The 15564-nt window shown below is 48.9% G+C and overlaps 1 protein-coding gene across 1 annotated transcript; it reads right to left on the bottom strand.

The window, feature by feature from the left end:
* Positions 1–76: 76 nt before the first annotated feature.
* On the bottom strand, positions 77–7899 carry CENPV (centromere protein V). The gene is made up of 5 exons (XM_081172218.1): positions 7594–7899; positions 5119–5217; positions 3536–3605; positions 1709–1823; positions 77–348 (listed from the first exon to the last, which is right to left on the bottom strand). Exons 1-5 carry the CDS (start codon positions 7863–7865, stop codon positions 224–226), a joined length of 681 nt encoding a protein of 226 aa, XP_081028344.1. The 5' UTR covers positions 7866–7899; the 3' UTR covers positions 77–223.
* Between the last annotated feature and the right edge of the window lie 7665 nt (positions 7900–15564).

Raw genomic sequence — 15564 nt, 5'->3', positions numbered from 1 at the left:
ACTGGCCGGCAGCAAACCTGAAGATCCCTTCTGTTCCATTGAGCTTCCGGGTCAGAGAGTATGCAGCAGAGAGTGGTTTGTTTTACAAAAATACAAGTTTTATTTCCCAAAGGTATTTGAAACAGAGATCTATCTCTCAGCAATCCAGGACAGATGGGCTAGGGGGGGTGTGCGTTGAGAATGACCAGCCTCGGGGGCCTCTGCCCTTCCAGAACGGGCTGGGTCACTCTTTGGACATACTCCTGATGGTGGGGTGTCCCTTCACAGCCTTCTCCCATTCCTTGCCGTTGATCGCCTCTATGGTGACGCTGCTGACTGTCCCCTCGTCCAGGCAGTGCGGAGCTATTCCTGAGAGGGAGAGAAGCTTCATCAGGCAAGGCTCTCGGACTCCTAGGGATGGTCCCCTGAACTCTTGTGTTTTTGTCCCAGGCATGGTGAAGCTGTGGCTCTACAGATGCTGCTAGACTTTGATTTACATGCCGGATTTACGTATAAGCTAAACAAGCTATAGCTTGGGGCTCCACTCTCCCCCCCCCAAAAAAAAAATGTAAAGGGGAAAAAACTGAATGTACATTACCAAAATGTAAGATAAAAAACAAATAAAATAAAACCTACATACAGCAACAGTGTTTTGTGCTGTGTAGGCTCCTATTTGTTATGTGCAAATGGCTTTAGATAACTATTAGCTCCACGAATTACCATACAGCATATATTCAACACAAAAAGCAGCGACAATTTGTTGTTGACAAAGGAGAGCTGGGCATATAAAGGGTTCCCATTACCTTCAGTAGCTTAAAAGGTAAATGGTAAAGGGACCCCTGACCATTAGGTCCAGTCATGGCCGACTCTGGGGTTGCGGCGCACATCTCGCTTTATTGACCGAGGAAGCCGGCGTACAGCTTCCGGGTCATGTGGCCAGCATGACTAAGCCGCTTCTGGCGAACCAGAGCAGCACACGGAAACGCCGTTTACCTTCCCGCCGGAGTGGTACCTATTTATCTACTTGCACTTTGACGTGCTTTCAAACTGCTAGGTGGGCAGGAGCAGGGACTGAGCAACGGGAACTCACCCTGTCGCGGGGATTCGAACCGCCGACCTTCTGATCGGCAAGTCCTAGGCTCTGTGGTTTAACCCACAGCGCCACCTGCATCCCTTCAGTAGCTTAGGGCCTTATCAAACCTAAATCCAGCCCTGACTCCTTCTCCCATCAACCCACAACTATCATGGCCAACCAACAGGGATTATGTGAGTTGGAGTCCAACAACTTTTTAGGGGCCACAGGCCTGCCACCTGACAGCAGGCTCAATTCTCCAAGCGCTGGTTCTTACATAGTCAAAAGGGCACCATCCGTACGCAGGATGGAGATACTGTCAGGCTTGGGAGAACCCTCCAGTTTTGCAGGAGTACAGAAGTCTTTAAGAAAAGAACTCTCACTCGTTCAAAACACCCCTAAAAGCGCCTTATTGGGACTGGGGGTCTTCAGCAGCCACAGAATGCTGACTTGTCTGTTTGGGAGTGAAGGAGGGTGACTGGAATGGAGTATACTGGGGAAGGGTCGCTGGAACCCCAAGTTGGAGCACCCTGTGCTGCAAAGTAACACTATCAGTTGCATTGGGAGGGGGAAGCTGTACAGAAAGCAGCAAACCAAGGAAGACTCCCCCCCCCCGACCCTCTTCAAGCCTCAGCCCCCCCATGGACAACTCCCTACCGTAGCCGTCTGGGTTGGAGCGGGGCGTGTAGAAGCTCTGGACGCCGCATGTCTTGCAGAAGGTGTGCTGGGCACAGTGGGTGTTAAAGGTGTAAGTGGCGAGGCTGTCGGCACCCTTGGCGAAAAGGACGACAACAGCATGACACTTAAGCCTTTCTAGACAAGGTGCTTTTCCCGAGGCGCCCAAAGCGCTTTGCGCCAGTGAGCGCAGTGCACACCACAACCAGCTGGTAAGGTAGGCCCCTGTTGGATCCCTGCAGCGCACTCTTTGTGAGCCTGCCCTGGAGGCTGGTCAAGGGAGCCACAGCTGGTGCAGAATCCAGCAGCCAGGAAGACCTGTTCGATAGTGGAACGGTCTCCCCTGGGAGATGCTGGACTCCCCTTCCTTGGAGGTTTTTGAGCAGAGGTTAGATAGCTCTCTGCTAGGGACGCTTTATAATAATAATAAATTATTATTTATACCCCGCCCATCTGGCTGAGTTTCCCCAGCCACTCTGGGCGGCTCCCAAACGAGTGTTAAAAACAATACAGCATTAAATATTAAAAACCTCCCTAAACAGGGCTGCCTTCAGATGTCTTTGAAAGATAAGATAGCTGCTTATTTCCTTGACATCTGATGGGAGGGCGTTCCACCACCGAGAAGCCCTCTGTCTGGTTCCCTGTAACCTCACTTCTCACAATGAGGGAACTGCTAGAAGGCCCTCGGTGCTGGACCTCAGTGTCCGGGCTGGATGATGGGGGTGGAGACGCTCCTTCAGGTATACTGGACCGAGGCCGTTTAGGGCTTTCAAGGTCAGCACCAACACTTTGAATTGTGCTTGGAAACGTACTGGGAGCCAATGCAGATCTCTCGGGACCGGTGTTATGTGGTCCCGGCGGCTGCTTCCAGTCTTGCATTGCAGGGGAGTGGACTCCCAGGGTCCCTTCCAACTCTACGACTGTGCTGGACTAGCCGAGTCCAGCAGGTCTCTCCTTATGTATTAGCATACAATTTCCTGAACAACTCAGGATCAGCTTACCTGTAGGGCTACCTTCCCCTATACAGGATCATCAGAAGGAGAGCTTGCTGACAGAAACTGTGACCTACTGATTGTCACCTGGTGGCTATAGGAAAGCAGGGCCTGCTTAGGGCTGGCTCCTCCCATGCTCAGGAATGCCCTCAATTCCCCCCCCTTCACCCACTGGGTCCCTCTCTGGGGTCATCAGCTGGCAACTCCTCCAGGCTCTTCTTCATCCTGATCTGACCAGCCCCACCTCTTGGCTTTTGCCTTTTTGTTTTCCATTGTTCAGTTTTTCCTCATTTAAACTGTTTTAATATGTGTTTGTTCCCTTGAAAACCCCTTTGAGATTTCTGCAAATGGAAGCAGTGCCAGAGATATCATAAAATAAAAGAAAGGATCCCATCGTCGCAGGTGGAGGGAGAGAATCTGGCTTTGGGAATAGCCCAGCAGTCCTTCCGATGTTGCTGGGCTGCCAACTCCCGTCCTTCCACAGGGAGCTGGGGCCTTGGGACAGCTGGGGGGGGCAGCCAGAGGCTCCCCCAGACCTGGAACAGCAGCTGCTTGCTGCCTTCATTGCCAAAGGCAAGAGCCGAGGCGTCAACTTTTATCTAGACTGGCAGCCAAGTTTCTGTGCAAGTTGTTTTGCAGCCAGAGAGGTCAAAGGGCAAAGCAAAGTCCTGCCTGGGAAAAGCGAGGGTATGATCACCATTGCAAGTGGGAAAGGAGATGGGCAGAATAAGGAGAAAGGGTGAATCCAGGCCTGTCTTTTCAGTCTGGGGGTGTTGTGCGGCTGTCGGGCGCACCCTCCCCAACTCGCCAAACCTACCTTCAGCAACTTGAAGTGCGAGGCAGGAACGATGAAGTGCTTGTTTTGCTTCTTCACACAGATGCTGCAACTGGAAAAGGCAGGAGAGAAAGATTAAAGAAGTCAGGACCTGGAAGGCCACCTGACCCCCATAATAATAATAATAATAATAATAATAATAATAATAATAATAATTTATTTATACCCCGCCCATCTGGCTGGGTTTCCCCAGCCACTTTGGGCGGCTTCCAAAAGAATATTAAAATACTGTGATACATCAAACATTAAAAGCTTCCCTAAACAGGGCTGCCTTCAGGGCATGCCCATATAGTCCTGCAGGATCAAACCACGCCCACCCACTCCTCCGCTGACCGTACAGGAGGTGTCAGCTGACAAGTGGGAAGGCAGGGTTTAATTCTGCATTCGATTTATGTCCCAGTAGGGAACAAGATCACACTGTCGAGACAGGAGGATTTAATTCCCTCATCAGCTGAGCAGGGATTTACAGCCCTTTGCAAAGAGGCCCTTTGAAGTATGTTGTGCACAAAGAGGCTTTTGCAAAGCATTTAAAACAGCTCATGTGCTCCTATTTGAGCCTCCAGAGGCTTGAACCCAGAGCACAGAGAGACTCAAAAAGGGCTTTGCAAGTCTCCCTCTCTCCCTCTTTGTCTCAAACCTTGGGAGGAAACTTGCAAAGCCTTTTCCAAGTCTCCCCACACTTCCCTTTGAAGCCTCTGAGATTGGGGGCCTAAAGGAGGGAGATACTTTCACAGCACTTTGTGAGTCTCCCAGAGCTCCCTTTTAACCCTTCAAGATCAGGGGCTTAAAGGGGGAGCATGGGGAGACTTGCAAAGCAAAAGGAGTTTGGACAGGTGGGCAACCCAACTCTCAAATTTGGCCCGAGAAGTAGATCCTGATAAGGACCTGGCCTGCAGAGGGGGAAAAAGGATCATCTGAAGAAATTCTATTTGCAGCACCGCACCCTACAGAATATCATAGGCCAGTGACCCAAAAAGGGGCATTTTCTGCAGTTGCCCTCAATATTATGGGATGCCCTTCCTGCTGCCATATATGATGCAACAACCATCAGCTGCTGCAGATGCTTTCTGCAGATTTACCTTTTTTCCCAGGATTACTTTGACCCCCTAAGATTGAATCCTGTTTTAATCTCTCTGAATTCCCTGAGCTCCTGTTTTTAATTTGGTTTTTGCACCCACTTATGCCACTGCTTTGTGAGTTCTACATTCTTTTTCTGGTTTAGTGAAACAGATTTTTGAAAAACGCTTGGAAAGGATCGCTAATTCTTGAGCATCAGTTCCCCGTGGGCACGATGTTCAACACGCTCCGGGGGGGGGGGTATTTGTTTCACAAGGTATAAATGTCGGGGAAACCAAACAAACTCTGGACGTGTGAGTGCATGAGATTGGGACTGTGGGCAAAAGCGCCACATTCCAGGAACAGTTCCCTGAAAGAGCAGCTCTTGTGTTTGACCATGCTGCTACGCCCATGAACTCCCTGTGTGTTGGTGTGCTTTCTGAACGCTTTCCGTAAACCCCCCTCCAAGTGGAAAGGGTTGGTGGAGAGGGTTTGTGGACGGCACTCACTTGCAGTCAAAGACATGGAGGTCGGCCGATGCCCAGACCTCAAAGCGCACAGCCCCACAGTGACAGCCGCCTGTGTGCTTCACCAGCCCTTGGTACTCGCTAGAGGGAGAGAGAGGGGAAAGAACACAGGTTTGTTATTGCTCCTTCAAGGTCTGAATCAATGCACCTTTGCCTTGCTGGCCAATTACCGTATTTTTCACTCTATAAGACGCACTTTCCCCTCCTAAAAAGGGGAAATGTGTGTGCGTCTTATGGCGCGAATGCAGGCTGCACAGCTTTCGTTGAAGCGTTTCCCTCTCTGCGCAGCGCCCCTTCAGCGAAGCGGGAGGAGAAACAGAACCCCTTCTGTTTCTCCGGAGAGGCGCTGAGCAGAGAGGGAGAGAATTTTTTTTCTGTTCTCCTCCTCTAAAACTAGGTGCGTCTTATGGTCGGGTGTGTCTTATAGAGCGAAAAATACAGTATTTACCATTTCTGGAAGCAGTGAAATTGCAGAAGATGAACTTTGTATCTCTCACTGGGGAGGAAAAGAGAGCCGGTGGTGGTGTAATGGTTAGAGTGTCATACTAGGACCCAGGAAAGACCTGGGTTCGAATCCCGACTTGGCTATGAAGCTCACTGGGTGCTACCTTGGGCCAGTCCCACTGCCTCTCAGCCTCACCTACCTCGCAGGGTGGTTGTGGGGATTAAAGGAAGAAAAGGAGAACCATGTACGCCACCTTGCAGGGAAAGGTGGCAAATAAATCCGTCAATAAGCAACATTTCCAGAGCCACTGCCATCTGGTGAGCTTCTTGATGGAACAGGGATTTGAAGTCAAGCCTTCCACATCTATTGGCCAATAGCAAACTTGATAAGAACATAAAAAGCTGCCTTTATACCAACTCAGGCCTGGTCCATTTCCCCCGGCGAGCTGCCTGGGATTGAATATGGGGCCTTCTGCATGCAAACCTTGCACTCTGTCATAGAGTTGTGGCCCTTCCCATAAAAGCAAAGTAAGATCCTAGTCCTCATGGTTCCGAATAAAGGGCTGAAGCAGGAATACAAGAAGCCACCTTGGTCTGAGTCAGGTCCCAGGTTCCGTTCCCACAATTGCCAGGCAAAACTGGGAAAGGGCAAGTCCGGCCTGAGATCCTGGACAGCACCTGCCAATCAGTTTAGACAATGCCAATCAATGGGCTGATTCGGCAGAAGTATGCCTGGAGAGCTCAGCTGGTTTAGCTCCAAGGTTGCAGGTTCAATTCCCGTATGGACTCCATGGTTCTAGGACAGGGGTCAGCAAGCTTTTTCAGCAGGGGGCCAGTCCACTGTCCCTCAGACCTTGTTGGGGGCCAGACTATATTTTGAGGGGGGGGAGGAATGAACGAATTCCTATGCCCCACAAATAACCCAGAGATGCATTTTAAATAAAAGCACACATTCTATTGATGTAAAAACACCAGGCAGGCCCCCAAAATAACCCAGAGATGCATTTTAAATAAAACAAGACATTCTATTCATGTAAAAACACACTGATTCCCGGACCATCAGCGGGCAGGATTTAGAAGGCGATTTGGTCAGATCCGGGCCTTAGTTAGCCTACCCATGTTCTAGGACAGTGTTTCCCAACCTTTTTTGGGCAAAGGCACACTTGTTTGATGAAAAAAATCTCGAGGCACACCACCATTACAGCCCCGTGACATCAGCGCGCAGCGTCACGCCGGGAGGGACGCATGAAAGTGTAAGTTTCAATTTTTCCCCTCCCCCTTGCCGGGGAACCTCCAAGCTTTGGGGGTGGGGGGGGAGGAAGCAGCAAAGCGAGGCAGGAAGGAGAGCGCGGCTTGGCTGGGTGAGCTTTGGCAGGGGCAGGGAATGAGAGCCGTGAGGCGGGCGCTGCGGACGGAGGCGCTGCCCGCCAAGCTCGCAGGCAGCCAGGCAGGCAGACGGCGAGAGCCCCGCGCTGGGCGGCCTCTCCTCGCCGCCGCCGCCCCGCTTCTCGCCGCCCGACTCGCCCGCCTCCCTCCAGGCAACATCTCGCGGCACACCAGGCAACATCTCGCGGCACACTAGTGTGCCGCGGAACAGTGGTTGGGAAACACTGTTCTAGGAAGACAGCTTCTTAAACTCCCATTGTATTCCATTGGACTTACTCCCGGGTAAGTGGTGTTAGGACAGCAGCCTTAGACGAGCATGGAATCCCCACCCGCTACATTAAAAAAAAATCCTGAAAAATATAGAATCGTAGAGTTGGAAGAAGAGTGCTTTGAGGGCGAGGGGCTTCGTTTGGAAGGGTGGGGCATCCACCTTGCATTTGCAGGTAAAGCCCCCCCCCAAAAAAAGGTCGGGCGCTCCAGCAGGTGCAAAAACAAGACGCTTCCCCCAAAAGGACGGCGGCGGCGATTGGAGCTTTCGATGCACGGGAGCAAAAGGGGAAAGCGGGTTGCACAGGTGGGCGGGGGCGTGTCCCGGATCGGGGCCCCCTCCCCTCCATCCTTACTCACAAGGTGTCCAGCAAAAGCCTGGCCGCCTCCTCGCAGCTCACCCGCTGGCGCTTCTGGAACTGCAGCCAGCGCTCCTTCTGCGCCCCCAGCGCCAGGGCGCACAGCTCCTCCGGGGCGGGGGCGGCGGGGGTCGCCTTGCCTTTGGAAGAGGCGCGATCCCGGGGGGAAGAGGGGATCGGGGCCGGCGGAGGCGGCGCGGGAGCTTTCCTGCCGCCGGACTGGGGGCCTTTGCGCGTCGCGGCAGCCGCCGGGGTCCTCTTCGCCTTCCCCATGGCTGCTTTCCCCCCTCTCCTCGCCACGCCGCCCCTCTTGCGCTCGCCGCCTCGGCCGCCCGGGGGCGCTCCAGAGCTGTGCCAGCGCCTCCGGTGAGGAGCCACGTGGAGGAGGAACTATGGGGAGGGGGGAAAGGGGGGGCTCCTTCGGGGATGCCAAGGCTGGAGCAAAAAAGCGCAAAAGGCCTCGAGACGCGGATCGACCTGTAATAATAACTATACTTTTCATGCGAGCACCAGCTGTCGACGTTTCTTGCACCTCCGGACACTTCTTATATGATCTGGTATTTTTATTTTATTACATGTACAGCAGAACCGTCATCTTCCTGGCAAAACTTTTAAATCTGGAACTAAACTTTCTACTCGGATAACGCTGATGTTCTACTGTGCTTGTGCTCTGTTATTTTAACCCATGGGCAACTGCACTCATTCTTTGTCCCTGTTTCGCAGATCGGTTTTTCCATCTTTTTACTTTCATCTGCTCCCTTTTTAATATACATGAGAAAATGGAAATTTTAAAATATATTTTAAAAAATAAAGGTAAAGGGACTGGGGTTGCGGTGCTCATCTCGCTTTACTGGCCGAGGGAGCCGGCGTACAGCTTCCGGGTCATGTGGCCAACATGACTAAACTGCTTCTGGCAAACCAGAGCAGCGCACGGAAATGCCATTTACCTTCCCGCCAGAGTGGTACCTATTTATCTACTTGCACTTTGACTTGCTTTCAAACTGCTAGGTTGGCAGGAGCAGGGACCGAGCAACGGGAGCTCACCCCATCGCGGGCATTCAAACCGCCGACCATTCTGATCAGCAAGTCCTAGGCTCTGTGGTTTAACCCACAGCGCCACCCGTGTCGCCTATAGATAATTTAGGAAGATGCAAAAATTGGAGAAGTACTGATTTGCAGCTGAAAACAGAAAAGGAAGGGATGTGGGGGGAGTCAGGAGATTCAAAGTAATCTCGATATTTGGATTTTGTACTATTTTATGTTGTATGTTTATATTTCTGAAAATCAAATAAAAAAGATTATGGGGGGAAATAAGAGTCAGTGTGGTATAAGTGGTTTGAGTGTCAGGCCAGAACATGGAGGAGATTCGGGTTCAAATCCTCACTCAGCCATGGAGCCGATCAGGGGACCTTAGGCCAGTCCCTATCTCTCAGCCTTAACCTACTTTGCAGAGTTGCTGGAAGATAAAAGGGAAAGGAGGAGATGTGTGTTTGCTGCCATGAGCTCCATGGAGGAGATGCAGAATATAATTACAAGGAATCCAGAAACAAACGAATAAATGAAGCCTCACGCCAAGGCGTGCAGAGGTGACTCATCAGTAAACAGCGAATGATCCATGCCTCCTTTAAGCAAGTCCTCACCCTTACTGGGTGCCAATTCTGTGTCTCATTTAATGGTGGGGATGAGATCACGGCTGATCATGGGAACCGGATGTTGTGAACCCCAAAGCTGATAATTGTCAAGTTCCTGGCAAGTCATTTGAAAGGAGCTTTTTTGTAGGGCTCCGTCAAGCCCCGAACCGGTTTTGTGGGGGACAAGCGGTGGAAAAGGCAAGTGTGCCTCTGAGCATGTCGTCTGCTGAATGAGGACATTTCCAGCCTTGGCACTGGATGGGGATGAAGCAGAGGTGCCAAACATGCGCTTAAGAACTGTTAGAAGACAAACTGCTCCTTTTCCCTTATGGGGTACCCAAGATCCTGTATAGAGTCCTCATGTAGGTTCCCTATCAGTAGCAGAAAATAACAGAGGCCAGCCAGAGAATATTGAGAAGCAAAGCAGCTAGTAAGCCTGATCTTTATTGATCTGTTGCAACAGGGTCCTCACTCACCACACGCAGGAGGGAGGAGGAACCCTGAACAATGGTGTGCAAGCCCTTATATAGACTTTGGAAGTTGCCACCCTGTAGCTCAAGACCGCCCTCCAAAACATCAGACGTACATCACTGAAGGGGTGGTCTACAGCAGAAATCCTCTCTGCCAGATACTTGATAATGGCCACTGATTGCATTTACCTAGGCAGTCTGGTCATTCCTTTGTGATGGTAAATACTCAGTTCCTGAACCCAGGTCACAGGCTCACCCGAGTCATACACAAATAATGCCCTTAAGACAGAATTTGTGAGCAAAGAGACAACGGGAGGTTTTCCCCATTTCCTTCCTCACTGCAGAGGAATATTTGAGGTCAAGTTGGGAGAGTAAAAATGGCTTCAGGATTGTTCTCCTGTTCTATTTCAGACACGTGGTTTATATACTTATGTATGTGTTTGCTTGGTACATTTATGAACATTTATTTTATATCTTAGACCTTATAATTCTCATAACAGAACGTAAGAAGAGCTTTCTGGATCAGACTTGATGAGCCGTTGGCCTGATCCAGTAGGTCTGATCCAGCAGCCAAGTTCTTATATCCTTAATGTAGGAAAACATCCTCAGAGCTCCTTGGAAGTCTGCCGACACAAGGCCTGAGGGGTACATTGCCGGAGGGCCATAGAGCCACACTGATTGTTCAGTCGTTAAGAATTGCTTCTAAAATGATCAATAAATACAAAGCGTCTTGAAATCACAAGCCCAGATTTGGTTTCCTAGCAGGTGGAAAGGGGGCCAGAAATAAGTGCTTTCTGGTTTTCTGATTCTGAATGCATCCCAAGAGTTAAATTCCACATTGACTCATTTTTCCCTGTAACCTAAAGCCTTCTGTGTGTATTGACAAACCCCAGTCCGCACCCAGAGCTGCTCAGGAGAGATGCAGGCCTGAAACACTCCACTAAGCTGCTGCAGCTGGTCAGACTTGTTTGGTTTGCCTTCCTGTCAAGTATTGGAAGGAAAGGTCACTGGAGATAACATGTTCACCAGCCAGCCCTTCATTTCCTTCTTCCCCAGTATCGTAATTCTGTGCCTGCCATTATGATATTTCAGTGTCAAGATTCTAGTCCTCATTTAAAAACTCAATACTTCTATCTTCTCCCTCATCTATTTCTTGTGACCTTTCTTGCTGCCTTTACTGGGCGCCAAAAGGCAGGCTATAGGGTATTTATCCATTACGGGATTTGCTTAAGGGGAATACACAGCTGTCAATACATGTGACTCGTAGACATGAGGACTCTATTATTATTATTAAGTTTAAAACCAAAGAAAGGGGTTTAATTATTTCCCATTTAACTCAACAGGGTTTGTTTCATGTTAAAACATTCCTGTTTCCCCCCCCCCCATCAGTTTCACACAGGAAGACCTCAGAGCAGAAACACAGAACTTTGGTGTCCCAGAAAAAGAAAATCAGAGAATGAGCCCTGGATTAATAAATAGCTCAGCACTTTGCTCTCCACAGTGGTAATCTTCCTCTGGAAAGCTCAAAGGTTGATGATATTGGTGGACAACCTTGTGTTTTTCAACCATGTGAAGCATGATTCATTGCCATTGAGGCCAGCCAAGACATAGCTTCCCATTGACTCCTGGTGCATACCTCAGATAATGCCAATATTCTTTATGCAAAGACAGCATTTGCGCTCCCTTTTTCCTTTTGAATTTTGTTAACTCACATATAACTGTAGTTATTTTCCGGGCCTATTTTATAGTTTTGGGTTTTATCTTTGAATTTCCATATGTTTTTATAGCTGTTCGGTTATACATTATAAAATGACATTTAAAAAATCTCCCCCACCCAATTTGTACATATCACATGTGTAGCAGGACCCCCCCACCCCAATCATTCAGTTTGTACAAACTTCACACACACTCACACTCACACACTACATACGCTACACTTCTGTTATAAATTCATAGAAAATGAACCATACATCGGATTTGCACTGTTCCACTTTTATTTTACTCCATGAAGGAAGGACTACAAAATGGGGAAGGTTTGATACAGGGCAGCCATAATCCCTTGAGCATACCAGCACATCCACAGGAGCCCTGCCCAGTTGCTATGCCAACCCTGATGGTCCCAGACAGAAGACCATCAAGATCACAAAGAACTTTCATATGGGAGTGGATTCAGCAAGACTGGAACAAAGGACAATAATCAGCTCTTCCCTCTGGGGGCAGGAAACTGCAAACTCCCCTCTGTCACCTGGAAAGTACTCATGGGGAGGGGAAGAGAACCAGCCAGGTGACAGGACACTCAGGTTACCACCACAACTCCTCCCTCAACCCCTTCTTTCTGTAATGTATGCATGATGTTCCTGGGGGTGGGCTTGACCTACAGGGTGGGAATTTCAAAAGTTTTTATAAGGCCTTGCACACCATTTTCCTCTGTCTTTTCCTCTCTCCTGCAAGTGAGGGGAACACCCTGTTGCAACAGTTCAATAAAGGCCAAGCCTACAGGCTGCTGTTTTGCTCCAAGTTGTCCTGGTTGGTGTCTTTGTGTTGTCCAAGGGAGCCCTCGGATTTTTCCGGTAACACATGAAACAGAGCAATACGTATGAACATCTGTTACCAGTTCTACCTTCAAATTCACTGGGACTTTAATGTTAACAGTGGGGGGGGGGTTGGGGGTTGGGCTAACCCTCCAGAACGGCTGATGGAAGGACATTTAAATGCAGCAGAGTCATTTTTGAACAGAGAGCACATAAATATAGTTTATAGGGCTGACGGGCTCCATGCCTAGCTAATTCATGCAGTTAACCCTAACAATGTGTCTTCTGTTTGGCCTCTTATTCCAGCTGCTTCCAGTTGCTACGGATCTCTAGGTTGCGGCTGATGGAAGTTGGGCTGGGGCATCTGGGGGCACCAGGTTGGCAGAGGCTATAGAATAATATTCTGATTAGTAGAAGAAGGGGGAAGAGAGGAGGATTAAAGGGCAAAAAGAATGAACAGTCTAGAAGCTGTGGAACATTCTCCAGTTATCTTGTGTTGTTCAAAGTTCACTTCCAAGGATAAGCTCTGTTTCAGTACAAAAGTACCGTTCTCCCCTGCCCACCGCCTGGCGCTATCTTAATCAGGCATGCTTGCGTGGCAGTGACTCAGCAGAGCGAGGTTTCTGGGAGAGCAGCCCGTTTTGTCATTCAGGCTGGGCAAGGATACCAAACAGGCATCCAGGCAGCACAAAAGGCCTCTCTCACTTGTGGGAGGTTGTGCAAAAGATCCCTCTGCAATTTTGTGTAACTCTCCGTTGCATTTCGACAGGGAGCCGTTCCCAGTGGAGGATGCTGGGCCCTGATCCGATTAGATTCTGGTTGCTGGAGGAAGGAAAGCAGGATGGGAGGAGGCACAGTCTCTGGTCTGTTCAACTTCCTGCTTAGATTTATGATGACTACGCAAGTCAAAAATTGTCGGTGCTTGGACGATGACCTTGGAGACGAGGGTTCGAATCCCTGCTCAGCTATTAAGCTCTCACTGGGTGACCTTGGGCCAGCCACTGTCTTTCACAGCTTAATTTACCTTGTTGGCGTGAGAGTAAACTGGGGACAGGGAGAACTGTGTACAATGCCTTGAGCTCCTTGGAGGAAAATGTGGTATATAAATGTAACATATTGTTAACGGAAAAATCCGAGGGCTCCCTTGGACAAAAAAACAAGGACACCAGCCAGGAATACCAGAGCAAAACAGCAGCCAGTAGGCTTGGTCTTGATTGAAGACTGTTGCGACAGGACTCCCACCTGCCACCAGGTGAAACAAAATGGAAGCCCAGAACAAAAGAAGACCCCAACTTTTATCAGTTACTAATCCCCCCAAACTACACCCCTAGAACTACATCACAACTACATCATGACTACATCATTGACACATCACAAAAAGGAGGGGTTGAGGGAGGAGTTGTGGTGGTAACCTGAGTATCTTGTCACCTGGCTGGTTCATCCTTTCCCCCTCCCCATGAGTCATTTCCAGGGGACAAAGGGGAGCTGGCAGTTTCCTGCCCCCAGAGGGAAGATCTGATCATTGTCCTTTGTTCCAATCCATGTTGAATCCACTCCCATATGCAAGTTCTTTGTGTCCTTGATGGTCTTCTGTCTAGGACCATTGAGGTTGGCATGCCAACTGGGCAGGGCTCCTGCGTACGTGCTGGTATGGTTAAGGGATTATGGCCGTCCTGTATCAAACCACCCCCCTTTGATAGTCCTTCCTTCATGGAGTAAAATGAAAGTGGGCCGGTGTAAATCCAATGTATGGTTGATTTACTATGAATTTATAACAGAAACGTTGCGTATGTCATGTGTGTGTGTGTGTGTGTCTCGTGTTTGTACAAACTGAATGATTGGGGGGGCTGGGTTTCCTGCAACAATATAATTAAAGAAAAGCTGAAGCAGAGAAGTGCCTGGCTGCTGGATCAGTCCAAAGTGGGCCTAGTTATTCCAGCATCTTCCAGATGCCCCGTAACTCCAAAACATCATACATACATCACAGAAGGAGGCGGTCTCCAACAGAAATATATCACAGGAGGCAGTCTCCAACAGAAATCCTGTCTGTCAGGATACCTGACAATGGTCGCTGATTACTCCACCTGGGCAGCCTGGCCATTCCTTCTGAGATGCTAAATACTTAGTTCCTGAATCCAGGTCACAGGCTCACCCTATTCAAAGATGCCCTGAAAACAGAATTTGTGAGCAAAGAGACAATGGGGAGGCTTTCCCATTTCCTTCCTCACTGCAGAGGAATATTTGAGGTCACTGGAGAGTCAAAATGGCGTCAGGATTGCTCTCCTGACACGTGGTTTATATACTTGTACATTTATGCACATTATAAATATATATAATACCTTAGAATTCCTATAACAGTTGGATCGATGGTGGCTAAGGCTCACCTATCCAAGTTTCCTGGTTTCACAGAACTCTCTAGCAGGCCCTGTGTGACCACTGTGTAACAAGATAATTGTCGTATTCTCCCCCCGCCCAATATGTTGGTCCAAAGCCACAAGTCTCATTTTTATCTCATGGAAGCATCCTGTAGTGTTCAAATCAAATTTCTGTTTGGAGTCAAATCACTTTAACAACAAAACATTTCATTTTGAGATGTCAGCTGCTCTGTTCAGTCCCTCTGCAATCTCTCTATGTGTGTTCTACTGTAAATAGCTCACCACTGGAATTCTGATTTGACGAAGCAGACATTTGGGCCAGTAACTCAGACCTGCCCCAGATGGACTTGTCTGAGCATGTTAAAGAGTTCGTCTCGCAGGCAGCATTTCCAAGCTGTTAGGTCATCTGAACTCAGCTTTCAGCTGCTTAGAAAACAAATGCACAGCCCTGTGAGTTATGCCCAAGGGCCTGGAGAAAAAATGGTGATGGTAGCGAAATGTTAATATTTACCAGTCACTTCTAGAAATTAACCCATCCTTGCAGAGATTATACAAACCTGGGTGAATGCCGACAAAAATATTGGGTTGTATCCAACATTAGGCATACTCAGACATATTTCAATTAATTTCAATGGGCCTACTCTGACTATGGCTAACTAACACTGGATACAAACCATTTAAAAGTAACAGATTTTTATTATTATTATTATTTGCAAGGAGAGCAAAACTGTCATCAGGAAGAGAACAACATAATCTAAAGCAAGGATGTTGTCATTTGTGCTGAAGGGAACACGAGCATTTCTGTGATCCATACAAGTTGGGTTATCGTGGATGATGCATGTGATGCCAGTTCAAACGTTATCTGTCCTGTTTGAAGTCAAGAGACACAAACCAAGCAGGTTATGCTGAGAAGCGTTCCTGAAACACTCCTCCCCCTGCCACCCTCAATCTAGCTTTCTTTGTCT

The sequence above is a fragment of the Podarcis bocagei genome, assembly GCF_964188305.1.
Source record: "Podarcis bocagei genome assembly, chromosome: 15".
NCBI lineage: Eukaryota > Metazoa > Chordata > Lepidosauria > Squamata > Lacertidae > Podarcis > Podarcis bocagei.
This window is presented reverse-complemented; position numbering and strand designations above follow the sequence as displayed.

Excerpts from the sequence above, each read along its gene's own strand:
- CENPV (XM_081172218.1), bottom strand. The coding sequence starts at position 7,865 with ATGGGGAAGGCGAAGAGGACCCCGGCGGCTGCCGCGACGCGCAAAGGC. Across the intron at positions 3,606-5,118 it reads CTCCATGTCTTTGACTGCAA|TTGCAGCATCTGTGTGAAGA; the intron begins GTGAGTGCCGTC and ends TGCCTTTTCCAG. Across the intron at positions 349-1,708 it reads CTCCAACCCAGACGGCTACG|GAATAGCTCCGCACTGCCTG; the intron begins GTAGGGAGTTGT and ends TCTCCCTCTCAG.